Genomic DNA, 26,206 nt, shown 5'->3' on the forward strand with positions numbered 1-26,206 from the left:
GTGTGTTTGTAGAACAATGCAAACCAGACACTTTTGAGAAACAGCATTTTGTTCCAGAAACACATGAATCCCTCAGAAACAGATTATTGCAATTATGTTAAAAAATAAGTCACCTGATTTTCACAAGTGCTAAGCACTAAGAAACCCTCACTTTCCTGCCACCCTTTACAAAATAATCTAAAAATTAAAAAATCACCTTAGTTAATATGCACAACACAGGGATCCTAGGCAGAGCAGAACTGCTGAGCTGTTTACACTCCTGCTATAGACTAATTGATGGAGAAAAAACTTCTATTGGGAGTTTCAGATATGGCTTTTGTGCTGCACTTTTAGATGTCTGGCACAGAAACAGCCATCTAGGAGTCAGAGTTACACTGGCTCCAAGCCACCTCTGGCTCTCTGATTTCAGCTCTTGGCATAATTTAGCCATGTCCATCTGTCCCTGCTGGCCCATGGGCATCAGCACTGCCAGAAGCTCAGCAAGGCTCTCTGTTATGGCCCTGCTCCCCTTGTATTTCCCTCCCTTGCTCACACCCCAGTGCCAGCACTGCTAAACACTCTGTCTCAGCTACCAAGACAAAGCTGTGGGTTTTACTGGGCCTTTCCTAATGCAGAGGAGCAGCAGGAAGCAGGGACAAAGTGAATGTTTTGAAGCTTCCAGAAGTTTCTCTGCTCTCCCAAGTCCTTTGGCGGGTGTGTTAAAGAGGCACTGTAGCTCCTACACCCTGCCACACCAGCCCAGAGCCAGGGGACTCAGGCACTCACACCAGACATGGAAGGGAAAGGGCAGCTCCCTGCAGAGCAGCCGTGCCAAGACACACAGCCTGGGAAAAAATCAACTTCCCAAGCAGCCTCAGCGAAAAACCTCATTTTGTGCCATGAGTCAAGTGAGGGCATATGTCAGAATATCGTCCCCAGCCTCACTAATATCTGCAGGTCTAAAATACTCCATTGCAAACCTCAAAAGGTGACCTATTTTCACGCAACTCTCCTTTGTCTTTACCTTTTTGTTGCATGGTATTTTTGATATTTCCCAGTTTTCAGCCACAGCAGAAATACAAACATGAAGATATTTGAAGAATTATTGAAAGGTTTGGGTTTTTTAAATTTAACACAGTCAACTCAGGTGAAGTAGTACTTCTGTGTGATATCTTAGAGCAGCTATTTTACCAAACTACATTTCTATTCTCTTTGCAAGTCTGTTAAACCAGAACTTAAGGATATGAACAGGAACCAAAATAGAGTCTGAATGCATCTAATGAGATGTCCAGGTGTGAAAGCTTGAACAGAGTTTGTAGCCCAATGTGTGTGTAACACATGTACAGGGCTGTTTCTTACCCAAGCTCTGAAGCTCACTGGTTTTGGCTTTGATAAGACAGCTTGGTACTGAGTGAGAACACATTAAGGACCAGCCTCCTCTCCAAGCAGATGGCAGCTCCTTATGGCAGGCACAGAGCACATGGACACAGGCTTGCTATTCCTGTGCAATGCCCAGAAAACTAGGACTGGGAGGTTTGGGATTGGGATTTTGTTGTTTTGGTTTTTTTCTTACCTCAACTCCTACAAATGAGTAAAAAGTACACATAAATACAGACATACATGTCTAAAACTACAAGGTACACAAATTTTCCAGCCTTGATTGGCTTTTAAGTCTGCCATGCCAGAGAATACTTGACCTATATTTGTAAGAGTGGTTAAAGTATACCCAGAAGAATATACCTTTCTGTCAATCATCCTTTATCACCCCAGTAAACCCATCCATCCCCTTTTCCAGCACCTTTAATGTCACTGGGGACTGTAGGTCTGTTGTTTCCAGTCCATCAAGCTGGAGAGAGGGATATTCACATTGTGCAGTGGCATTGTCAGATCCACTATTGCTACCCTGCTCCTGCCAGGTACAGTTACCACAAGTCCAATACAGGGAAAGCAGTAGGCCCTAAAAATTAAATTATCAAATGTCATTTTCTTTTACCCAGACAAAAAGAAAATGAGATTATGAGAAGTCTTTCTCTTGACATATTGCTGTCTACTTTGCTGTAAAGCTGTTTTACCTCTCAGAGAAGATTCTGCTTTGCAAATCAAGGACCAAAGTAGGTAAGCAAGGATGCAGGCAAAGGGGGAGAAAGAACACAGTTGTTAAAAAAAAAGAGAGAAAATTGTCACAGACATCTTTTATGAAAAATCTTTTCTTTAGGATTTTTCCTCTTGAGAAGCTGAAAGACCTCAGGAACAAAATGTAAACAATGATTATCTGCTGCTGTGGAATGCAACAGGTGCATCTGTGATTGGTCTCACGTGGTTGTTTCTAATAAATGGCCAATCACAGTGAGCTAGCTCAGACTCTGTCTGAGCCACAAGCTTTTGTTGTCATTCTTTCTTTTGCTATTCTTAGCTAGCCTTCTGATGAAATCTTTTCTTTTATTCTTTTACTATAGTTTTAATATAATATATATCATAAAATAATAAATCAGCCTTCTGAAACAGAGTCAGATCCTTGTCTCTTCCCTCTTCCTCAGACCCCTCTGAACACCGTCACAGAAAATAGACTCTATTGCTTCAGTTTTATCTATCAGTCAAAGAGTGGAAAGCAGATTTGTAAATGTTAAGGTAAACCACTTCAAGGCAACCAAGGTACCCAGCTATCTCTACTTTGCCAACAAGATTTTTTTTTTTATCTTTTAAATGCAGCCCAAAATAAAAACTTACATTCCACGTGGAAAACTTGGCTTTGCCCCTTTGTCTGTTTGAAATATTCAGAAGGCATTTTCAAGCTAGGTGGTAGTTGACTTTTTACCATTCAGGTAAGATTGTTCCTTTGTCAAGTGCGTGTGCATTCTGTTGCTTGAAGCTGCCCCAAGGAGAGGAGGAGAGCTGGACTGCTTGCATTTCCCTTTTGGAAAGTGGGATGCCAGTCAAGAAGCAAGATCTCTCTAAAGAAGCCGATTTGTAGTCTCATCTTGTGTAGGAGTGCTTTGCATGTCACTGTCTGTCAAAATAATTTGCCAGCAGGGCGAATTTTCTCAGCTGTGCATCAGGTGTTGAGATGCCACAAAAGTGATTAAGAGGGGGCAGCTTGGTGAGAAAAGAGGAAGCCAAAATCCCACCCAGTCTACTCTGGGGAGCTAAATGCTGAGTGATAAAATGTATTGGTAATAAGTACTGAGGAGATAAAGAACACTGTACAGGATCCAGTAGAGGATGTGCTCTGTTTCTGCCATCTATCGAAGGGGAAGATGCACAAACCCAACTCACATGTGCACGCTGTTACTAAAACACCTTTGCCTCAACAGCGCAGGCTGAAACTTCATTCTTGAAGAAAACACACACTCTCTGCATTGCATTCACATATATAAATAAGGTTATAGACATGCAAATCTAAACCAATTTCTGATTTCTTCTTTGCCCAATTATGCTTAACAAGAGCAGAACCAAAAATGGTGTCTTAAAGCTCAGTATTACTGGGCTGGGGTTGTCAGGATGACATGTAAGTACCAATTACTAATGAATGTTGCAGAAAAATTTAAGTAATACCCATGAATTTTCTACAGCCCAGCTCTCTATAGATAAGGCCAGACTTGACAGTAGTGACATAAAAATTCTACTAATTAAAACAGGGGAAGAGATTATTAAATAAGGTTTTGCCTGTATGCAATCACTTAAAGGTAACACCAGAAGTTGCTGAAAGTTTGTTTTTAATAGCTTCCAGAACCATCTGATCCTCACTGTTTGCAAAGGTCCCTCAGGTCCAGTGCATGCCATCACCAGAAAGCTGTGGCTCATCTTCTGACCTAGCAGGGCTTGTGTGTGGCACCACTTGCCTTTGTCCTGCTTTTGTACCCTCAGACACCAGAACTAAGTGTCAGGATCTTTCCATACCCAGAGCCATCTCTGAGATGTTTCCACTCCAGCTGAAGTAGCACATCCTGAGTTGAGAGCATCTGTTCTCAAGTTTTACCCACTCAGAATAAACCAAGAGCATTTCTCATGCAGGCCAGTCTTTACAAAGGTATTTCAGTATGAACATTCCTCTCCACTCTCTCTTTTCAGCATTGTTTTCCTCTTCCAACTCTGCCTTTCTTCTACAGCTGAGTCAAGGTGTGTTTACTAATTAGACATGGCCAGGAGTCCCTGAACAATTCTTGCATTTTTTCCCCACTGAAAAATCTCCCAAAACAATGAATATTGCTAAGAACTCAATGTACATAGAGAAACTGTATTCACAAGAGAAGCTTAAAATACATTACATTTTTTACCACACCTGTGCACTAGACTAAAAAAATTAACAGGTGCCATCCTTGTCAAAGAATTCTTCATCAGTGGGGATAATGGAAGATTTATAGAGGAACTGAAGAAAGGTTTTCCTAATGGTGGATAAATTGCAGCTCCTATCTGGGATGTGTATAAAATGTTAAGTATTGTGACTGCAACATGCTGACAAATAGCAAAAGCTTTAAAGATACAGGATCAAACCCCACACCAAAATGCATCACTTTTTTCACACTCGGTTTCTCTTAGGGAACTTGCTTTCATTCCAAACAATTCCTTATTCATTTGCTGTATTCTTATAATTTATTCTTCATGGCTTTCTTCAAATTTTTTTCCCTATTTAATCCATGTTTACCTTCTTATGAATAATTCTAAGTCCTCTTTACAACACTTTCCCTCTTCTTTGGGTCTACATCTTCCTTTCCAGTGCCAACCCCACCTTTTTTACATCACTTTCCTAGCAAGAGGCAGAGTTGCTTTAGGCAAATCTCTCATGCTCCACTTTTAGGTAGTGAGAAAGATGCTATTTGTAAAAGTATCCAAGACAACAGAAGAGAAAGAAAAAAGAGAGCTAAGCAAAAAAACACTGCATTCTGTTATATTTGAGTTCCATTATAAGGACTACACAGGAGTCTACAGTAAAGGTAATGGTGATTTACACCTTCACTAAAATAAGATTTGTTTGAAAGCAATCAGTATTCATGGAGTCTCATCTGCAAAATGGAAAGCAATTCTTACAGGTACACAAATACCTGATTAAGACATACACACTTCACTCTTGCAGTGTAATTTTATAAATGCAGCTTGAACTAAATCTGAACCTGAAAATTAATTAAGATTTTGCTATCAAAAACACCAGAGTAGACAACTCTGCCTATTTAGGAGCCAATGCTGAGTTTTCCAACACAATATTTTTTCAGGCAAACTCTTAGATTTTTCATGTCCTTACCAACCTTTGAAATTTTAAAGATTCACTGTCACCAGGCAGTCCCTGCCTAGCATGCTTTGAATCATGTTTTTATATTTTTTAAGCTTCCACTAAGCTAGCATTCTTTCTCCTTTAACATGCAAATTTGTATCCCTGATGCTCTTATCATCTTGTAATACATGAAAATTTCTCTTTAAAAAATACCCTAAACCACCTTGTAACATCTGTGTTGTCACACTGATTTCCTGGGCAATGATCAGATCCTTGAGGCTGAGTGAAACACTTGGCATTTAGCCTTTTTCTTCTTCCCTCTGAGAAACTAGGTTATTACAGCTTCATAAAGCAATGCCTGGATGGTATTACTAGCTAATTAATGTCTATTTAGTGGAAAGGGCTGCAGCCATCTTCCAGCACCTACAGGCATTTATTTCTTCCTCTCCCTAACAAGACCAGATGGCATCATCCTGGCCAACCTTCGCCCACCCTTCACAAGCCATGCACTTGATCCAGAAAATGCAGCCAGCAGCTTGGGAAACACATTACCATCACAGCTGGACAGAGGCTAGAAAAGAGCTGGTTGCTGCCCTGAATGGTGGGAAAATTAATGACTTCAGTTAAAAGACATAGATTAAACTTCTACCAAGATATAGTCACCTTTTCATCTCTGTATGCTGTTGGGGTTTTTATTTTATCGAATTTTCCAGCTCTCATCACATAACAGGGTGACAACCAAGAAGAGAAATATATGGCCAACAACAAACGCTCAGCAAGCTGTAAGGTCGTCTGCATCTCACTGCACCATTTAATCATAGGATGAAACCACTTATGTACAAAGGAAGGGTCCAATTTCCAGCATCAGTGCAGTCAGACTAGAATATTTATCTTTTTTTCAAGATCAAGCACCTCTAGTCCCAGTAAATTGTCGTCCCAATGTGTTTTTTTAATACAGTGTTCACACTAATTGATATCCCTATTAAACTACAATCTGCCCCAGCTCATGGTTACTGCATCAAGACACTGTTTCATGTCCTGTACAATCCACCACAGATCAAAGAGCTATCAAATAAGGAACACAACATGAAATACTATTAACCAACACCTACCTGAAAATAACATGAATTCAGTTAATTGAAGAAAAAGCATAATTTTTATCTCAGAAAGACCCCTGCCTCAAAACCATTATATTCACACTATGCTTTTACCAAACAAGCTTGTGATCAAAAGAAACACCTAACATTAGAATTAGTTTCAGAACATGTATTCTGTTCTCTGCTTTCATTTATTGAAATAATATAAGAGTTCATTCAACTTTGAAATTTTAGCTACATTCCTCACTTGTCAGAAAGAATTACTTTATCTTAAAGAAGTTTTATATATATGTATATACATATATAAATATGTATATACACACATCTGTATGTGTGTATATAGTGATGACAGATACACTCTAAGCATCCTGAAGATACATTATGACCAGCTGTGGTCATATCCTGTTTAGGAGAAAAAATGACCACTGAGAAAGCACTCCCAGTGAGTCAACAATGATCCCTTTCTCTCACACCAAGTCTCCTGTCATTTGCCCTAGGCTATAGGATAATGTATTTTGGCTGTACAATATCTCTGACTCAATAAAACATTGGATGCTGATGACTCTTAGAAGATCCATGAGAGCTCTGTGTACAGGAGGAATTGACTGCTCTGTACTCTGCCATATTCCTGTTTAGGAATTTTGCTGAAATCCTTTTTTCAAGTTTTAATTGAAAAATAATTTCTGAAGGGACAAATCTCTGGAAAAAAACCCATGAGGAACTTCGGCTGCCAAAATATAATAATGCTTTCTAGAGTACTAATTTTTTTCTTTAAAGTGCCATGTTAGATTTTTTTTTTTTTAGATTGCTAAGTTAAACATCCAGAAGCTTGGAAATTTGGGATCATACTTCAACCCTGTTTCACTCAAATATTATGAAAAATTGTAGTCACTTTGCCACTTTCTATTTTCTTCTGCTGGAGTCTTGTCTCAGAGTTTAAGTCAAAACCTTCTTGATATCCTCCCATATATGCACTGCACAGCCTCAAAATTTATTTCTTCCACACTGCCAAGACTGTGCACAGAATGCAAAATGATTCATGTCCTGCTAAGCACCTCTGACAGAGTCTCCCCATAGTATCCAGGTTTCTCAAGACCATGAAATTTGCCCTCCCTGTGCTCCTTTAAGGTGAGGTTGCAATATTATCTGTATTCTGCAGCTGGGAAACCAGGCACTAACTTTCCATTCATTTTAGTCATACAACCTGAGGGAACAGAAATCCTATTTCACAGTTTCCAGCCCTCCACACTCTTTCAAAAATCCCCCTGTAGTGGCCCCCAGTAACCAAACCTACTTCACAGTGGACATGCACAGAATGAGAAAGTCCATGGTTAACTGGCCACTTGTGAAAAGTTTGTTGTAAATCCTCACCATTCAAAAATTCTGTCACACATGCTGAAAAGAGAAGCCAGTCCCACAGAGCATCATTCAACTGTCTTAAATTTAATAACAGGTTGCTGCCTCCACTGCAGTCCCCTGACTCACTTACCATACACTTCCACCTTGGTGGCGAGGCAGTTTTTAAATATATTTCAGAGCTTACTCACCTGTGTAATAACATGATTAAATTCAGAATTCTCTATTCTGGAGAGAAACAGCCACAGACCCTTCCCCCATGCCCCTAGCCTGTCTCACTCATCTCTTACCTATCTGTACCCCATGCCCTCCTCCTTGTCATTATTTTCATTCCGACTCCCCAGACACCTGGTTATCCTCTGTGCTCTGAACAGCTCCCATCCTTTAATCCTGTTCCCCAAGTCCCTGCACATGCTCTCTTTGTGCTTCTACTCCTTGCAACCTCTTTTCCTTGTTTCTTCACACACCTTGTTCTGACCATCTCCATCTGACCAGGACTGATGCATCCCATTTCTCCCTGCTGCTGGAGATCAGATAATGAGCAGCACAGTCCCACTTCCCTCAGGTCTGCAATCTGAATTAAGCCTAGAGGAGCATAACTCCTCTGTGAGCATGTACAGACAGAAACTTTGGAAAGCAAAGCTCTTGAATCTGAGGTGTATCCACAGTGCACGAACAGCCTCATCAGCAGGGCCAATTCAGGGGTAATTTTCAAGACAGCAAAAGGCATCTCCCTGGTATTATGATGACATTTTACTAAATGTCAAGCTTCCAAATTTTCATTCCAATGAGGTTCATTCCACTACCAGCACTAACACAACTCAGGAAAGGACCACTGGATTTATTTATTTGAAGGAAGGTCATTTAAAGAAGCACATTTCCCACAAATCTTGTCTTCATAAAGAACTGGCTTTTTTGTTAAAGTGTTTACTAAAAGAAAAAGAATCATAGACTGAGTCTTAGCATGAAATATTCAGCCAAAACAATTAAAGTTTAGAGAAATTGTAAACAATTCCTCACAGTAGGCAGTGACAGGGACACTTTACTCTGAGCAATGCTACTAGCTTACTTTGTACTTAATAAATCCACCAAATGTAATTGTTACAGCTAAGCAAACATTTCCAGTCATGCTGATGTAAACAAAATCACTCTTCTTATCAATAAGAAATTAGTCCACCTGTTCTCACCATCTCTCCACACTGCCTTGAGCTGTCTAAGCATCATTTTTCTCACAGCTTTGCCAGCTTTTGGACCCTGCCATTCCAGTCTATGGAAAAAAATGAACCTGAAATCATCATTCTTCACTTTGCAAAGAATATCAAGAACTGGTCCAGAATCCCTCAGGGAGAAAAACAGGTGATTTTCTCCTGGCAGTGCTACCTTGATCCCCCTTTCTTGCCATGACATCTCCTCCTGACAGCATTTTCCAGCTAGCTGGAAAGTTTCCAGTTGGTAGCCTCATGTCTAAACAGCCTGCCATCCCCACTGCACCTGTCCCAGAGCTGTAGGCTCTGCCTGCCCTGTACCTTGCAGCCCTCCCCCACACACATCCTAACATTAAAAAAAACCTGAAAAAAAGGCCACATTGTCACTAACCCTAATTTTTCTATCCTAAGTCTTAAAACCTGCCTACGGGGCTACTGATACAGTAGAACTAGAAACACAATTATACATTATTTACTTGAGGGATAGGAGGAATACAACCCCAAGTCACAAATAACTTCAAATCCAGCAACAGAGTTTCTGGCAGACATTTCTCATCTAATCTTTGGTAGTGATCCACTGATGGTTTTGAAAATCTAAAGCGAAATAACCAAAAAGTTGAGAACAATTTCTAACATAGGTAAGCAGAATAAAGAAGTATTTTTAACTCAATCTGAACATAGTAGATAGTACTAAGGAAAAAATTTCTTTTATGGGGAAATTATCAAAAAGAAAATGACTGTACAACCATCCTACATGGTTCAAGATTACATGAAAACCTTTGCCTACATCTTTGACAGCAAGCAGCAGTTCTGGAGGTTTCTGTTTTATCACATTTGCATCAGAACTACCTTGAGAGTGAATGCTTTGACCTTCCACCAAACCAGTTGCCAAGAAGATTTTCTAAGCTGTAACTTCAGACATCAAAAATAAGGCATTTTCTTTCAGAAACTTGGATTTAGGTTTATTAAAAGGGGAGGGTGCCACAGAGAATGAAACAAAGGCAAGAATATAAAATAACGGACAAAGAGGAAGAAGAGAATGGCAAAGCAAAAGAGAAATAGCAAAAAGTATTTGCAATTTCAGCATCTCGGCACAATTAATTAAGCTTAAAGGAGACATTAAGAGTTGTCTGTGGTGACAGGGACCGTGCATCATCAAGCAGAGAAATGCAGAGGGCTCTTACTGCAGCATATGTGTCTGGCTGGCGTCCTTTGGTTTGTCAGGTACCTCGTAGTGGGGAGAAATCTTTCCAAGGCCGCTGTCGCTCAGCATCCTCTTCCGAACTGTGGGGTTCCACCGCTCCGATATTCTAAGGAAAGAAGGAGCAAGAGAAAGGCATTCACACCCCACTTCAAAGCTGTCTTCCCTTGCTCATTGGTTCCCAGCATTTTTCAGCCCATAGCAAGTTAAAATAGATTAATTCACTATGAGTGCTGTTCCTAAAGACAATTAGAAGCATTTCTGGTCTGTCAAGAGGATGGTAAGAAACAGAGACACTTCATGATCATTCTTAGACACAAAGGCTTCAGGGCTTTACACAGTGGGATCAGAACTCTGACAACGCAGAGAAGTTTGTGACTCAATCTTTGTTAGGAGATTTATGTCAGGATTTAGGGTCAGGTGGTGTGAGGTGATTAAAAGGTGCTGAAGTCCACTAGTCCTGCTGTGTGTTCCAGAAAGCCTAATAAGAGTAGATGCTACACTGCTGTTCTCCTGTCATTACCACAGCTGGACTTGTTCCTACAGAATACCTGCCATCCCACATCTCCTAATCCTCCAGAAAAGGGGGCCAGAAAGAGAAGTCCATCTCTAACACACCTGCTGAAAAGCAGATTCCAGCAGCACTCACCCAGTTGCCTGCTCCACTACCAGGTCAGGCATTCCTGGAGGCGTTCCCACCTGCTGAGACATTACCATCTCCGGGTCCAGGATAAAAATCTCGTCCTGCGAAATTTCCGTCACAAAGTGCAAATGTTCCTGTCAGAGTGACACAAGCAACAAATAATGAACCTGCAGCATCACTGGTCCCTCAGAGTACCCAGCTGCCCTAGAATGAGTTGAGTGCATGTCAGGTTTCCTGGAGAATATTCAAGGGACTCTGCATGTAAGTGTGTACTCACACACACATTAACATCAATGCCACAGAAGTCACCAATTTATATGTCATTGATTTCAAGTCAAACAAGATTCTCCATGAGCAAGCTGCACACTCACAGCAATATTTTAAAGGCTGTTCCTTGATGACTATGCCATTCTGATGAAACCTGGAGGTCTACCCATAAAGCTGAGGTCTACATTTTGAAATGAGGACCAAGAGTTGAAGTCTCTTCTTTGATGATGGTTGATAGAACTTTTCTCTGTTTGGGGATACTCTTCCAGATCTCCACCAGTTGTACATTCTGTTTTCACATCTCCATTACCAAAGCTCTCTTTCTCAATCCTTTATTTTTGGTATTGACACTGAAGGCTTATTGCCTTCCAAAAAAAAACACTGAGTGTAAGTATGCCTGTCTATGTAGGCAAACAGGCAGGAAATTTGCCACAGTTTGTGTGCTGGCACCAACGCACGGTATTTAATTTTTTCCCCACAGAATCACAGGATGAAGGAGTAGGCATTAAAAATGACCATTAGTACAGTATCAAGGATTGGAGAAATGCAGAATAAGCCAAACAGAGTCAAATTGCCCAGTTTAGTCTGTAGCAGCATCTTCTTCACCCCTGCCTTCCCAATGTTAGATTACAACATCAAAGCATTTATTTGACTGTGTGCAAAGAAGTCCCACAGTGTCTACATGCAGACAGGGTACAGGGGAACTCTGAACTAAAGTCACAGCTCCTTCTGCTTGAGCTAAAGCACCAGCTGCTTTTGCTAAGAAACAGTAACATTTTCATGTGATTCAGAAACAGCTTACACAGCTCTCGGGGGACCAGATACAAACAACCACAGTGTGAAATCAACAATTTGCGCTTAATGCTAAGCAACTAATTGGCCCATTCTGGCTACAAATCAGAAACACCAAAAGCCCTGTAAAATTTTCAGTGTCTTTTTAAAAATATATTCAGATTGTCAGATCTATGCCACAGGTTTGAACCCAGCAGAGATACACATTGTTTTGGGGTTCCTTGTGAATATTTTGCGCATCTCTGTTCATAATTCTCAAATTGTAACAATATCTTAATTTCCATAGCTATTTCACGGCACACACATGCACATACAGGAGGCAAGACTTCTGGTGCCTAAAGGCAACATTGAAAAGATAAATACAAATATGTTGGTGCTACACAGATGTCTCAAGTAAGATTTGATAAGGAAAACAATTGCAGAAAATTCTGATCTCTATCAGATTGGTAGTAAACAGAATGGCAGATGGTCAGCAGACACAAGACTTCAGTAAAACAACATGAATTAGATCAACTAAAAAGCAGCCCAGAGTTTTTTCTCTACTTCTCATGAGACATCATGAGTAACATTTTGCAATAGACAGGAAGAATGGCAGATAATTCATTTTAAGATGCATTTGATGTAGCTTTAAAAATAAAGAAATTAATAGAAACAAAAAATGAATAAGGATTTACCTGAGATCTGTCAATGCGGTAAAAACGATCAGCAGAAGTTGCTGCAAGACAGAGAAACAACAGCAGAAAATAGTGTGAGCAGGACTGCATGGACAAACTGGGCTGCACTAACATCACTGGCTCCTAAAACACCCCCTGTGACAGGGAAGTCACAGTGGCTCCACAAGAACACAAGTTTATTCCTTATGTCCTTTTGAGTGGTGTGTCTTGGGTCAGTACTGTGACCAACATCTTTGTCAGCAGCACGGAGAATGGAATCAAGCGTGCCCACAGCAAGTTCCTTGCTCACAGCAGCCTTGGTGGAGCAGTGAACACATTACACTGGAGTAAAGGGACACAGCCAGGGGGACCTTGGCACGTTTGAGAGGTGGGACAGTGCAAACCTCATGGAGGTCAGCAAAGTGCAAGGTCCTGCACAGAAACCATGGCAGTCCCTGCACACCTACAGGCTAGGTGGAGAAGTGATTGAGAGCAGCCCTACAGAGAAGGACTTGGGGGTGATGGCTGGTGAAAAACTCGGCATGAGCCAGCTGGGTGAGCTTTTAGCCCAGAAAGCCAGGCATGTCCTGGGTGTCTGTGAAAAGGAAAGTGGCCAGCAGGTCAAGGGAAGGGATTGTCTGCCTCTGCTCTTCTGAGACCTCACCTGGAGCGCTGTGTACAGTTCTGCTGCCCCCAGCACAAGAAGCACCTGGAACTGTCAGAGCAAGTCCAGAGGAGGGCTGTGAAGTTTTTATGGGGACTGGAGCATCTCCCTTACAAAGACAGGCTGAGAAATTTGGGGCTGCTCAGCCTGGAGAACAGAAGGTTGCATGGAGACGTCAAAGCAACCTTCCAGCATCTGAAGATGTCTACAGGGAGGCTGATGACACACCCTTCATCATGAACTCTGGTGGCAGGACAAGGAGTAAGGGGTACAGACTGAAAAAAGGGGAAATTCAGGCTGGGTATTAGGAAGAAATTACTGTGAGAGTGGTGAGATAGAATTCACAAGAATGACTTGTGAATTCCCCAACCCTGGTAGTTTTTAAGGTCAGGCTGGGTAAGGCCTTGAGCAGCCTGGTTTAGTGAGAAGTGTCCCTGGCCATGGCAGGGATGGGTTGGGCCTAGATGATCTTTAAGGTCTCTTCCAACCATTAACATTCTATGATTCTGCAATATTCCTATCCCATTAAATGCTGAATTTAAAGAGAAGGCTTAATGAAACAGTAGTCACTGAAAACATTAACTTAATAATTTAAAATGTATAAAATGGATTTCAGTCTTATAAGAAGAATTGATTACATTAAAATATGTGACAGAAAAATCTGATTTGTTCTGATGAGAGTATAGCAAGCATATACTCAATTTGATGGGTCTAATGGGATTAATTCAAATTCTGAATCTAAAGAACAATAATATGCTTAGGAGCTCTTTATAAATCAAATGTTTGGCCACAGATATTGACTCTGAATTAGCAATATGCTCAAGGAAAATTTATTCTACTCAGAAAAATACACAAAAATAGGGGGATTCACTAAATAAAGCACGTATTATGAATCTTGTCATTGCCAAATAATTTATATTACTAACCTCAAAAGTATTTATCATCTACAATGTGCTTCACCAGATGTGATTTTTTCATATCTGCTTTGCATTTATTTGGGTGAATGAAATCAGGTTCATTCACTCTGCAGTTTTGACACAAGAGCACAGTAATGTAGCATTGTAGGTTTTGGCACCTCACAGGAATACCAAATACTAAAGACAAAAATTGAACACATCTACCCATCCAGATTTCTCCAAAAACCAAACAGATTCTCACTATGGCTTTTATCAATGTCCCTCATGAGAGACAAGGAATGTTGATTAGAAATTGCCAAGGAGAATTTGGTTTTGTTTTGAGCATTAAAAATTTAAGCCTCCCCATGCTGAAGCTTTTGTAAAAGCAGATGCCATCCATTTCAGCTGCTAATTCCTGTGCTCTGGAGCCTGATGTAAGGCCCTGATAAGTCATCTGCTTTGACAAAGTCTGGGTCAAATACAAGTGCAGCTCTCCACCACAGGGTTACAAGGAGAGGGAGGTACACTTCTGTCACCTAAAAATTTTAGTGCCTAAAGACTACAGCACCTGCAGAGAAACGAGGGTGAAGAGCTCAGCCTTACACCAAGCAGTGAATTGCCACAACTGGCTGCACTCTGAGCTCTGGCAGTGCATGCAGTTAAGTCTGCTCATCACAGCAGAGGCACTGATAAACCAAGCTTCTAACCTGCCTCAGGGACAAGGAAAAGGCTAACCTGCCTCTCTGTGGCAAGAGAAAGCTACAGCAGATATTTTGATTGTTAGATGAAGGGCCTGTTTAATTTTTTAGAGGGAAGTGGGAGACTCAGCTCCGTTTTTACCTGCTCAGTGTAACAAGAAGGAACTCCTCTCTAGTGTTACACTCAGAACTATCCTCCATAAGCACACATGAAGCAGGCAGCATGCTGGGCACAGCAGAAGGGAGATGCACTTACCATCTAGGAAGCACCATCTAGGAGAGAGCCTCTGAACAGAAAGTACTCTGGGGAAAGAGCTTTCCTGGTCCTGGATAGGGCATGAAAATTATGTTATTAAAGAAAACCCAGCAAACTGTTTCTTCTCTGAAAAGGACTATTTTCTGGACTTCGACTTTTTCATTTTGCTTTACTGACATTGCACAATGTGCAAAATCTATATAACCCAGGAACAAAATGAAATTATTGGGGAGGAATTAAGATCTTCTTCCTGACCTGTACTTATCAAAGACTCAAACAGGCTACCCCATGTCTTTTTAGCTCATACTGGAGAGGCAAAAGGGATCAAAAGGGATCTAAGAGAGCAGAGGATGATCATGGCTCTGCTCCATGCTGCCAGTGAATAGTCAGCCAGCTTCCTAAATCTGCTGCATATAACATTTAAATGCAAACATATCTGCACAGGGCAAAACAGAGTAGCATAGATCTTTGGCACACACAGTTTGTATAGACACAGATTCTATCCTTATTCACATCTTAAGCAGTACAATCAGCACATCTGTAAATGCTGTAAATTCAGGTACATGTTGGCTCAAGATTTAAACTTTACTCTTCTTTCAGACAACAGAGCAGAATATCAAGTCACATGGTAGGAAAAGAAAAAGTAAAAGCAATAGGAAGGATTTTACTTGATCCCATAAACCTTATTCTCATGTGTAACTTATGATATCCAGCCTCTGTGCATCACAGAGATGGAGACAATGGCAGCAAAACATCCCATTGGGTGAACTCTAACTGTACATAAGGAGGAAATAACGCATCTCAGGGATTCAACAAAAACAAATTTAAAATACAGCTTTGTCTAATACAGGTGAGCAGACTTTTGGGATTTTAGGTTTGATTGTATTGCTACTGGAGGGTTTGTCACAAAATCAAGGATCTCTGAAACCCACTAGGCTTGCTGACACGATTGTATCTACATGCACAAAGCTTTATATTTAGTCCACCCTGTGAGGAATGGAGGGGACTGCAACACAAAGGAGAAAAGAAAGAAAACATCCAATAGTGTGTACTAAAATGCAGTTTATAAAAAGAGGAGAAACGAGTAAAATTCATATAGTACAAAATGCTGAGAAAATGAAGATAGGAATACTGCTGGTAAATGTCAACTTGAGTCACAAATTGCACATTCTGACATACTCCCTCTAAGACTTCATTGCAGTTCCACTACAGAACTAGTTTGCAAAGTTTCAGGCCCATGAGAATGATATTTTTTGAGCATTAAACTCATTAGAGAAACAAAACAGAATGAGAAAACACTCCTGTATATTTTTTCTCATTTGCACTTTGGTTTGCTAATATTTCTGCTGACTGCCTATGTTTTGAACTGCAGAGGAATTACACAAGAAAATTGTATTTACGAGATTTAAAAGTACCCATGGCACTTTATTAGTGAGGTATAAAGACTGCTCAATCAGCTCAAGCACCCTATTCATACCTGTTATCCCCCTCTTCTTCCCATTTCTGTAAAATGTAGAGGGATACCAACAAATATGGAACAAACCTCAAATTAACCTAATGAGACAATTTGCAGAAATGAACTACTGAGGAAAAAAAAAAGAATACTAGACAAACAAGTACTGAAGACAAAACAGAGAGAGGGTGCATTTAAAATGTAGCATCATAAAAAATGAATGGTATGTTAGGGATTTCACACTGCTGTGCACTAGAGAAGATGGGTAGGCATCTAATTTATATACTGCTGTAACAGCAGAGGTTAGAGCCAAGTATGGAGCTGATTTCTGACATTTCATACTCTCTTGTACATCTCCCCATACACACAGATTTTGCTCTTCATTTTACCTCAGGCAGTTTCCTACACATGGAGCAGTCAGCAGCCACTTAGGTTAATTCATAATGAGTGGAACAGAACCATACATGCTGGTTTATTAGTCAATTTGCTAGACACTAACACTGTTCTAAAACCCAGTTCCAGGGCAATGACTGATGGAAATGTCAAGAATATGAAGTTAGCATTGGATAGGGAAACAAAGAAACAAACTATCAACTGATATAAAGAAGGCAAGTCCAGGAAAACATGCCAAATTGCATTTTCTTATAGTGTCTGCAGTCACTACAGCATCTACAGGCATTCCTGTGAAACTGGAATTTTTTTCTGCATCCCCCAAGTAATCATTAACCCCAAAAAATTATCTGCAATTTCACCACAATTGGTTCCTGTAGTTTGGCTCTCTGTGTGCTTCAGTGAACTCATTCCTGCTGATCCAACAAGACTTGCATTGTTATTTGTAGGAAGATGCTATCAGCACCATGCAAACTTGTCCTGTGATCCTAAGCACTGTGTCAACTGACCATGGTCTGTGCCAAATGTCCATGCTAATATCAGATCAGTTCAGGAGTCAGTAGAGTTAGCCTCACTCAGTTTACTTCCACTTTAAGCACTCTACAATGAATTATTCTACTGAAAGAAATACACATTCTTGAAGGATACTTCCAACTGAAAAGACAAGTTCTGTACTGCATAAAATGTAGAATAAAGTTGTAAAACACAAAGAGACCAATTTTAAGAACTATCCATCTAAACTGAAAGCTATTTATCTCATGCAGAAAACACACATGTGCTTACGATGGACTAAAATATTACCCTGAATATTATGGAAAGTGAAGGTAGATGGCTGTCCTGTACAGAATTATTAAGAAGCTGGGCCTGCTAAAACACCTTTTTTTCCCCTCTTTGATTGACTTCATTACAACAGCTATGAAATACAACATGTCATTGTTCAGTTTCTCAGACAGAGAAAAAATTTTGCTTTTGTCATTTGTTCTAGAGGAAACATTTTCTTATTCACTTCAATGTGGAAAATACTGCTATTGCAATATCACAAGCATCAGCAAGCTTTGCTAATTATAAAGGTGATTCCATAAAACTTGTCCAGGAGAAAGCAGAACTTGCTTCCAATATTTAAGGGTAAATCAGATAATTAGAAATTCATCTAACATACAGGTTCAAATACAAAGAGCATCATTCCCATATTTAAGCCTCTTTCTGCTCTGATACTAAAAGGAAAGCTTATCTTACCTGGTAATGAACTCTTTGTGTAGTAGAGGTTACTGACTGTAGGTCCTAGCAGGAGAATGAAAGACAGGGCAGTGATGAAAAAGAGTAAAGCAACAACAAGAGCTGTTTGTAGCTCTACTATCTGAAGTGGTTGGGTGAAAACAAATCATTTGGCAAATATTTTTCACTGTTTGTAAGCATATGAAACAAATGCCACAGAAAAGCTAAGGAAAGCTCACTCAAAGTTTAGATTTGTATGTATTTGGCCCAAAAAACTAGTTTCAAAAAGAGATGACACTAATGTATCTTATCATGTTAAAAAAAAACTATTTGTTCCAAGAGAACTATCTAAATTTACAATATCAGCACCAAAATTAATGAAAATATGTCATAAATCTTTAAGACACTTTTGCAAATATTTCTGAGTGATTAATGCACTTCAGAAAATCACTGACAGTTCTCTCTATTTTAAGACAACCTCACTCCAAGAAGGTCATACCAGAATGGTCCTGACATTTAACAGGGTTCAGGCATCTAATTTATTTTAACAGAGATTTTGTCAAATAGTTATAGCACATGACATAGTCTACTAAAGAGCCTGGCCTGCAGAATATTGCCCTGCAGCAGCATGGAAACTGGCAGAGCTCAGCAAACCTTGGCATCTCTACTCCCAGCAAATGGGACTGAGCCAAATCAAGCACACATGCAAAAATTAGTACAAACCCTGCAAAAGGTTGGAGAAACACAATTCCTTCCATAATCACTATGGGTAATTAAGTCAACCAAAATTTCTAACTGTGCTTCCTTCAGGGATTGTACTTAAGACTGCCTGGACTCAGTGTGAGATCACATTTCTAATCTAATCTAATAAGATCATCATCATAAGTATTTCACTGTAATTTCCTGTACTGGATACTTCAAATATGCACCACCTTACAATATGGATTTATGTCTGATAATAATAGTCACACTCCAGGTCTGACTGTCCAGAAATGCATTTGATAAAGGGAATCCTGGCTGAAATACAAAGAAGTGAAAGCCTCAAGTGAGATACTAAGTTTCATATTCAGATTGCAAGTGTGGAGTTCCAAAATCTATTGGAAATTAATGGCTCCCAAGGAGTTCAATGGAAGGGATGAGCTTCATAGTCCTATGTATACTAGACCAACAATTTATAAAGTCTTGTAAATGTTCATATATAAATTGTTTATAAATGTTATGTCATCAGACTCATAAATGTTTTTAAAAGCTACCACTAAGAGATTGAAAAAGTCAGAGACAATACATTAATGAAAACCCATTAGTTTTATCATTAAAGGGGTTCACACTTAAAATGATTAGGGTAATGAGGCATTTAGAGTCTGCATTTCCCAGGGTGTATTGTAGAATGAACTCTCATGAGGCAAGGTGCTCAAGAATAAGAGCAAAACCATTGTTAGTTGCATGAACACCCATTTCTGTGTCTTTGAAAATATCTAGTTGATACTTGCTGTGCTTAGTGGTGTCTCATATTACTCCATTATTAGAGAACGACATTTGCATAATTAGACCCACTCAAATGCCACAGTGTTTATCCTTGCATAACACACTTTCTAATCCATAATTTATGCATTTTCAACAAGGTATATGGAAAGTCCTAGTATTCCATTATAAATCAAGGAGAAGTAAACACACCCATCCACTTCAATTCTGTTATCATTTAAAAGGAATCAGTATGATTTTTAATTTCCTGTTTAGGGAATATTTTTCAGTACTTTTATTATCATATCTTAATTCTAGATTTTTGGTTTCAATGATAGGTAAATTGCAATACTCTTCATACATGGTTGTTGCAATTATTAGACCCCTGTACTCAGAATGGGAAGAAGCATAAAACAGGTTTGTGAGTGATACCTGAATTCACAAAGGCCTCACCTCTTGCAGACGGTCAATGTACATACGACAAGTCTCCAAGTCGCAATCTCCTCGTACAACTATGATCCCTAGGGGAATGGCTGAAAGAATCAGAAACAAAGATAAACCTCTTTAACTCAAGTCTCTTGAACTGTAACAGACTTGCAATGGTTTCCAACATTGTTTTTTTTCACACCCTCACAGAAAGTTTTCTGCTATCTAAACATTAACATTTATGTAAAAGCAAGAGCATATTAATCATCATCACTTTCACCCACTTTTAATTATCAAATATTTCATTTTCAACCATCTTTCATGGTTTCATGAAAGAAGCTAAAACATATTCAGTTAAATTGAGTACTTCATTTTCACATCTGAACATCAAATATTATCTGTAAAACAAAGGAACATATCCCAGAACAAGAGTTTTGGGGGGCACCCTTGTATCTTGAAATAAGAGTGATATTTCATTCTCAGAACTCAAAGTCTACAGGTTTAAAGCAATAGAAATCACAGGCTGATATCAGGGAAAACTATCCAATACCAGCTTATTTTTATCTAAGGCTGCTTTTAAACCAAAACAGATATTATTCCATCTACACAGAATGGACACATTTCCATATTTAGTCAGACAGAAAAAAAAAAAAAAAGACAACTTAGACAACTTGTGAAAATGCAGAAAAACCTTTTTTTTCAAATTTTATTAACAGGAGATTGAGGTTTGCACATTCATTCTGTTCTTGCCACCAAAGAGTCCAAAACAAAATCACAAAAAGAAAAATAAATTATAAAGAATACAATAAAAGAGAAAAAGGTGAGTCCACAATAAAGAGAGCTGCCTACTAAGATCTCATTAAATAAAAAGAAAACAAGTGAACACTCTTGAGTACCTGATTTTGTAAAAGTGAATCACTGAATTAAGTTATTTTTCTCTCCCTGAAGGGTCTTTAATCAAATAATGGCCAAAAAAATTATTGGAGCAGCAGGAAAGATATTTAAATTCTCACATGAAATATTCCAGAAGCAGAACAGAATATCAACTCATAAACAATTTTGATAAGTGGATAACGAGCAGCAACATGAAATCACCAAGGTTTCTGAGATAAACAGAAAACACAACTGTGCTGCAAACCTTCCTGCTGTTGAAGAGAAGTTGATTAAGTGGGAGAAAAGTATTTAAATACTTAAAAATTCTTCATTCTGATAAGAGAACAAGACAGTGCTAAGATATTGGGGAAGAGAGCTCCTATTTTTCTGGTCCACCAAAGCCTGAAGCACAAAGAGGAGCTCAGTGGTTTCCAAGGAGAAGAGCTGGGGAGCTCCTGCTGCAGTCAAGGTCACTGTGGACCTCAGAGGCCAGCACAGGGCTCAGCAGTGCTGCTAGAATTGTGTTTGGAAAGCAAATTGAACAGCAGAAGAACTGTAGACCCAGGAAAATGGGAGGCAGGGAAAAAATGCTGGAGTGAGAACAAGAACATAAAGAAGGAATAGGTGGGAAGGAAGAGGTTACACATCTCCTGAAACGACACTGACACCCAATAGTGATGACAGTCCCCTGCACATTTTCAGACGGGCCAGGTGGAAACAGTGGTCATGGAGACCTCCAAGATTCTTTCAGCGCAGAACAGAGACTGAGACACAAGCAAGTGGAAGGAGGGTTAGAAGCAGGGCTTGCTTCAAACACTCCAATGCTCTGGGCTACAGACTGATTCTCTTTGCTTAGTGTTTATTATTGCTTAACCTGTTTTGGCAGGAGCCCCTCAAGCTCTTTGCAGAGACTTCTTAATGGCTATCTAGATTCAATTGAACAGATCCCTTTGCAGCCCTTACTGAGAGAAGTGTTTGTTAAATTCATTTATAGCACTAAAAACTGAATTGTAGCAGACATGGCTACACCTCCAACAGCTACAGAGCACTGGGGAGTTACAGCACTGGCTCGCAGACTGTCACCACAGATTTTTTTCTCTCTCCTCTACACTTAATGCAGACTAAAGCTTTGACCTGACAAAACAACACAGATAACAGAATTGGAATCCTTAACTATCACCACTCCCGAAAGACCAAAAGAGGAGGATCTTAAAACAACTGTAATTCTGAAGAAATCCTCCAAAGTATCTAAAAAAGAAAAAACTAGCATGCAGTAGATATTAGTGGTGATACTTAGTGAATCTCATCTAATGATTGACGAAGTAGGGATTCACAGCTTTACTTAAATTATATGATACTGGTTCTTAGTGGACAAAGAACAGTTCAGAAGCTCTGGGCTGTGAGACTTCATCCTTAAAAAGAAAAGTGCTGCCTTAACTGTTTGGAAATCGTGAATTAGCATGATTTATGGCACTTGGGGTCAGTAGCTAGCTAAGGTGTAATGTGCGAGGTAGGTCTCAAGTGGTTCCATTCCATGTGGTTCATGGCCTTTGAAAAGCCTTTAAAGTTATTACTGGATAACAGTAAAGTATATGCTAAAATGTTGCTTCCCAATTTTTGTTGTTGTTGTTGTTCATTTGTTGCTTGGTTGGCTCCTTTTGCAAAACCCATTTGGCTTTCAGCAAGGAAAATGTTCACAGCCCTGATTTTTATCATAAACCACAATAAGCAATCAAAATGCACCACACAGCCAAGACTTACAAAGTGCCTCACAATGGTTGCTGTTCTAAAACAAAAGCAAATGCTTAGTGGTTGATAATGGGATAGAAACTCTGGGGCTGCTGCTCATTGTACAAATAGTGCAATAGCACTCAATAGAAGCAAAAGGAGTTAATTTACGATAAATCAATTAAAGGCCAAGTCAACATGCAGAGCAGACAGTAACACTGTGGGCACTTTCATCCAGGACTAAAGGATCCTCTCTGCATTTGCTGTGTGGATGAGGATGTGGACAGTACAAATCCCTGTGGGGCACAGGGATTACTGGATATGCCAGGAGAGAGGTGGGAGGGCAAACACATCAAAAGGACAGGCACTACAAAACCACTTTCCATGTACACACACACTGTCCACTCCTGTGAATATGTGGATAAACCCACCCACGTGACTGTGCCAAAAATAAGGAATAGTCTCAGATCATGAGCCAAGCCACAGCACTCAAGTGCCAGATATTTTTCTCTGGAGGCATCTGCTCTTCTGGCCACTTGCATCCATCTCCCAGTTCCTTTGTGCCCCCTGAATGATGAAAAGGGACTTTGTCCAGGCAGCTGTGATGAGCAGCAGTGCAAGAAGCCCAGGAAATGAGACAGGCAGGCAGCTGCTTTATGATCTGAACCAGTACTGCAGAAAGGCTTTTGATCCTAGCAACACTAACCAAAACCAAGGATCAGCAGGAGGAGGGTTGGGCAGATGCAGCAGTATGGCCAGCCTGGTGTTCTAATTAACTGCAAGATTAGGAGTGATTTCCTAAGTCCTCATGAAATTAGCTATGGAATTTGTAAGCAACAAACAAATCTTCCACCTATTAAGTCCCCATTATGCTGAATACCAAGAGCTAGTGAACTCCTTAATAGTATTGAGGACACAAATGAAGGAAGCCCAAACATACTTATATATATTATAAAATTCAATTAACTTACCTGTTTATTGTTATGAAAGGATTCCATTTGTGATCTTAATACCATGATTAACCCACTCAAATCCCAAACAAAACAGCCTTGAGACAGAACATTATAGTAGATGTGAATGCCAGGAAAACTCATTCTGATTCTGATACCGCAGGGGACTGGGGAGATTAGACATTGGACTGTAAATGTTTAATGTAACAAATAAAGGATCCTCACTACTGAATATGTCATAAGAATGCCATTTTCCTGAAGGGCTTCCTGATATTAAGATATTAAGAATATGATATTATGAATATGAAGAACCAAGTAAATAGAGAATTATAAAGTATTCAGACTTTTATATTAAGAGGTTTGGCTTTCACAGTTTGGTTTTAATAAAACTGAGTTTGTACAAAAGGACTTTCTTACCACACAAATCTAAGCCATGTGTCTCTTCAGATCCCTTCTGCTTATTATACTGAGAAAACCCAATTCTCTCTAGGTTCATTGGCTACCAGGTTTTTTTAGCCCACTTGCAAAATCCTCACATATAAGGAGGTAAAACACACAGAGTGAAGATTATCAGATTAAACCAGTCCATGTTGGAAAAGGCAGTCATTCCCTCCAGTCTCTCAGTGATTTTTCCAATATCCCGCCAAAAGAGAAGAAGCTGCCCAAGTCAAAGGAGGAGAGAACCTGTGCCAAACACCACACAAAAAGAAACAGATTATAGAAAAAAAATCCAAAGAGCTGGGAATTGAAGCTGGCTGGGAATGGATATTGGAAGTAAGAGCTGACAGCAGAGATCTGGATAAACAACAAATAAGTATTTAGGGTAAAGAAAAAGAGCAGAAACCTGTGCTGTGAGGTCTGCAGAGACAGACTAAGGCAGGAAGGATGTGTGTGGGATGAGTTATCCAAAGGGGACAACCAGGACTGAAAAAGTGAGAGGAAATCAAATCAGAAAAGAACTAAGGAAACATGCAAGTAGATTATGAACAGAAGAACCTCACAGAAAAGCCTCCATGAGAAAGACAAACTACAGTGTGATTTCCTGGAAACTTAATATTCTTGCTTCTCTCCACTTCTCTAATGTAAATATAAATATATATTTTAATAAATTTATAAATTTTATATAGATAAAAATTTTATAAATATAAATGCCTATCTCTTCTGGTTTAAAGAAAATTACAAACTTAACACACGACAATTTCCCACTAGCTCGAAAGCCAGAGGACTGTACTGAATATGCCCTGTGAAGTGTCAAGACAAGGTAGATTTAGATTAGATATTAGGAAGAAATTCTCTACAATGAGAGTGGCAAGACACTGGAGTGGGTAGCCCAGATAAGTGGAAGATGTCCACATTCCTGGGAGAGTTCAAGGGCAGGGTCTTTGAGCAGCCTGCTCTAGTGGAAGAGGTCCCTGCCCATGACAGTGGGTTGGAACTAGATGATTTTTAAAAATCCCTTCCCACTAAAATCATTCTATGCCTCTATAACCCCATTATATGAAATTTCAATGGCTTGGGTTTACTCCTTCCCCCAGCCTCAGAGAACAGCAATTTCCAATATTTAACTCACTACTGCCTTCTAATCCTCTTGTTTTCACTTTGCTGGGAGGCTTTAAGCAATCCATTCAACCCCTCTCAGGTTCAGATCTTATGAAATCACTGTAATGAAGAAATACCTAAATTAGCTAATGTGTGCACAACACGTATTGACAAAAGAAAGTTGTTAGAGCAAGGCACTGACCTCTAAGCAGACTGAAGGTAATATTTTCTTTTATGGAGCTTCTACCACGTGCCCAGAGAGATCTACTGACAAATAAATGCCCATTGGTGCATCCTTTAGCAGATGAAAGAGAAGGTTTGTATCTGCACAACCTACCTTGTCTAAATCCACCCAGCTCAAAATTGCTTCCCAATATAAGCACATTTCCTTCGTGGCTCATCAGGAAGTCTTCTGCTCCCTGCTGACTTTTATATTACATATTCAGGATATAAATACCAAGTCCTGAGTGTTGGCCCTTTCTTATTTAGCTAGCTGCTCAAAAATCACACGAGCTGGTCTCCAAATAGCTTCACCTGTGATATCCCTATGTTTTAAAGAGCCAGAATGCCTTTGATAGATCAAGGCTTCTAAGTGCATTTCTGGTATGAGGAAGCTACAGTATCACTGTACATGTACACATCACAAAGACTCACAAGCTTGTCACTCTGTGTACCCCCATGTATCTGGTAAGAGCTCCTAGGATGACCCCAAAATCCTCAGGTAACCCACAGATATTAGAGGCACACATATTATAGACATTTAGCTACAGATAATCAAAGAGAAAAGAATTCAAGGTTAAGCTCCCATCATGTTACAGCATCATGCACACACACACAGCAAGGAGGCTGCACTGAAAAGGAATGTTAGGTTACAGTCCAATTGTTAAACACATGGAACTAAATTTTCTTTTAACATTTCTCTTGAGTCTAGTGTGCCATTTTATTCTAGAGGACATAAGGAGCAGCTGGCTCTGTGTAAAAGAAAGTATGGGAAACCCAGAGCTGACACAAGGCTGAGAGTTATTTCTAATACTGTCATCACTGCAACTGGGTATGATTCCTCCTTAATCTTAGTGGTACTGAGGAAGATAAAATTATTCTCCATGGCTAGGGCACACACAACAAGCTAAGGGCAGTAAGGGTTAACATACCCTATTAAAAAACCCCACAACTGTTCAGTAACTGCTTATGGTGGGTTATTTCACTGATATATTTTTATGGTGCAAATCTGAAATGGTGTTGCAAGGAAGAACTAAGA

The 26,206-nt window shown here is 39.7% G+C and overlaps 1 protein-coding gene across 5 annotated transcripts in view; it reads right to left on the reverse strand.

Annotated features, from left to right (window-relative positions):
- Window positions 1–26,206, reverse strand: part of DGKI (diacylglycerol kinase iota) — a 199,452-nt gene that overhangs the window by 36,769 nt on the left and 136,477 nt on the right. For all 5 annotated transcript variants that reach the window (XM_058804468.1, XM_058804466.1, XM_058804467.1 and 2 more), the window contains 6 exons: window positions 19,886–19,965; window positions 17,993–18,037; window positions 14,914–14,983; window positions 12,421–12,461; window positions 10,694–10,821; window positions 10,028–10,153 (listed from right to left, as the gene is read on the reverse strand). In XM_058804468.1, coding sequence (XP_058660451.1) covers window positions 10,028–10,153; window positions 10,694–10,821; window positions 12,421–12,461; window positions 14,914–14,983; window positions 17,993–18,037; window positions 19,886–19,965 — 490 coding nt within the window. The remainder of the gene's footprint in view (window positions 1–10,027; window positions 10,154–10,693; window positions 10,822–12,420; window positions 12,462–14,913; window positions 14,984–17,992; window positions 18,038–19,885; window positions 19,966–26,206) is intronic.

Source organism: Ammospiza caudacuta, chromosome 5 (genome assembly GCF_027887145.1).
Source record: "Ammospiza caudacuta isolate bAmmCau1 chromosome 5, bAmmCau1.pri, whole genome shotgun sequence".
Taxonomy (NCBI): Eukaryota; Metazoa; Chordata; class Aves; order Passeriformes; family Passerellidae; genus Ammospiza; species Ammospiza caudacuta.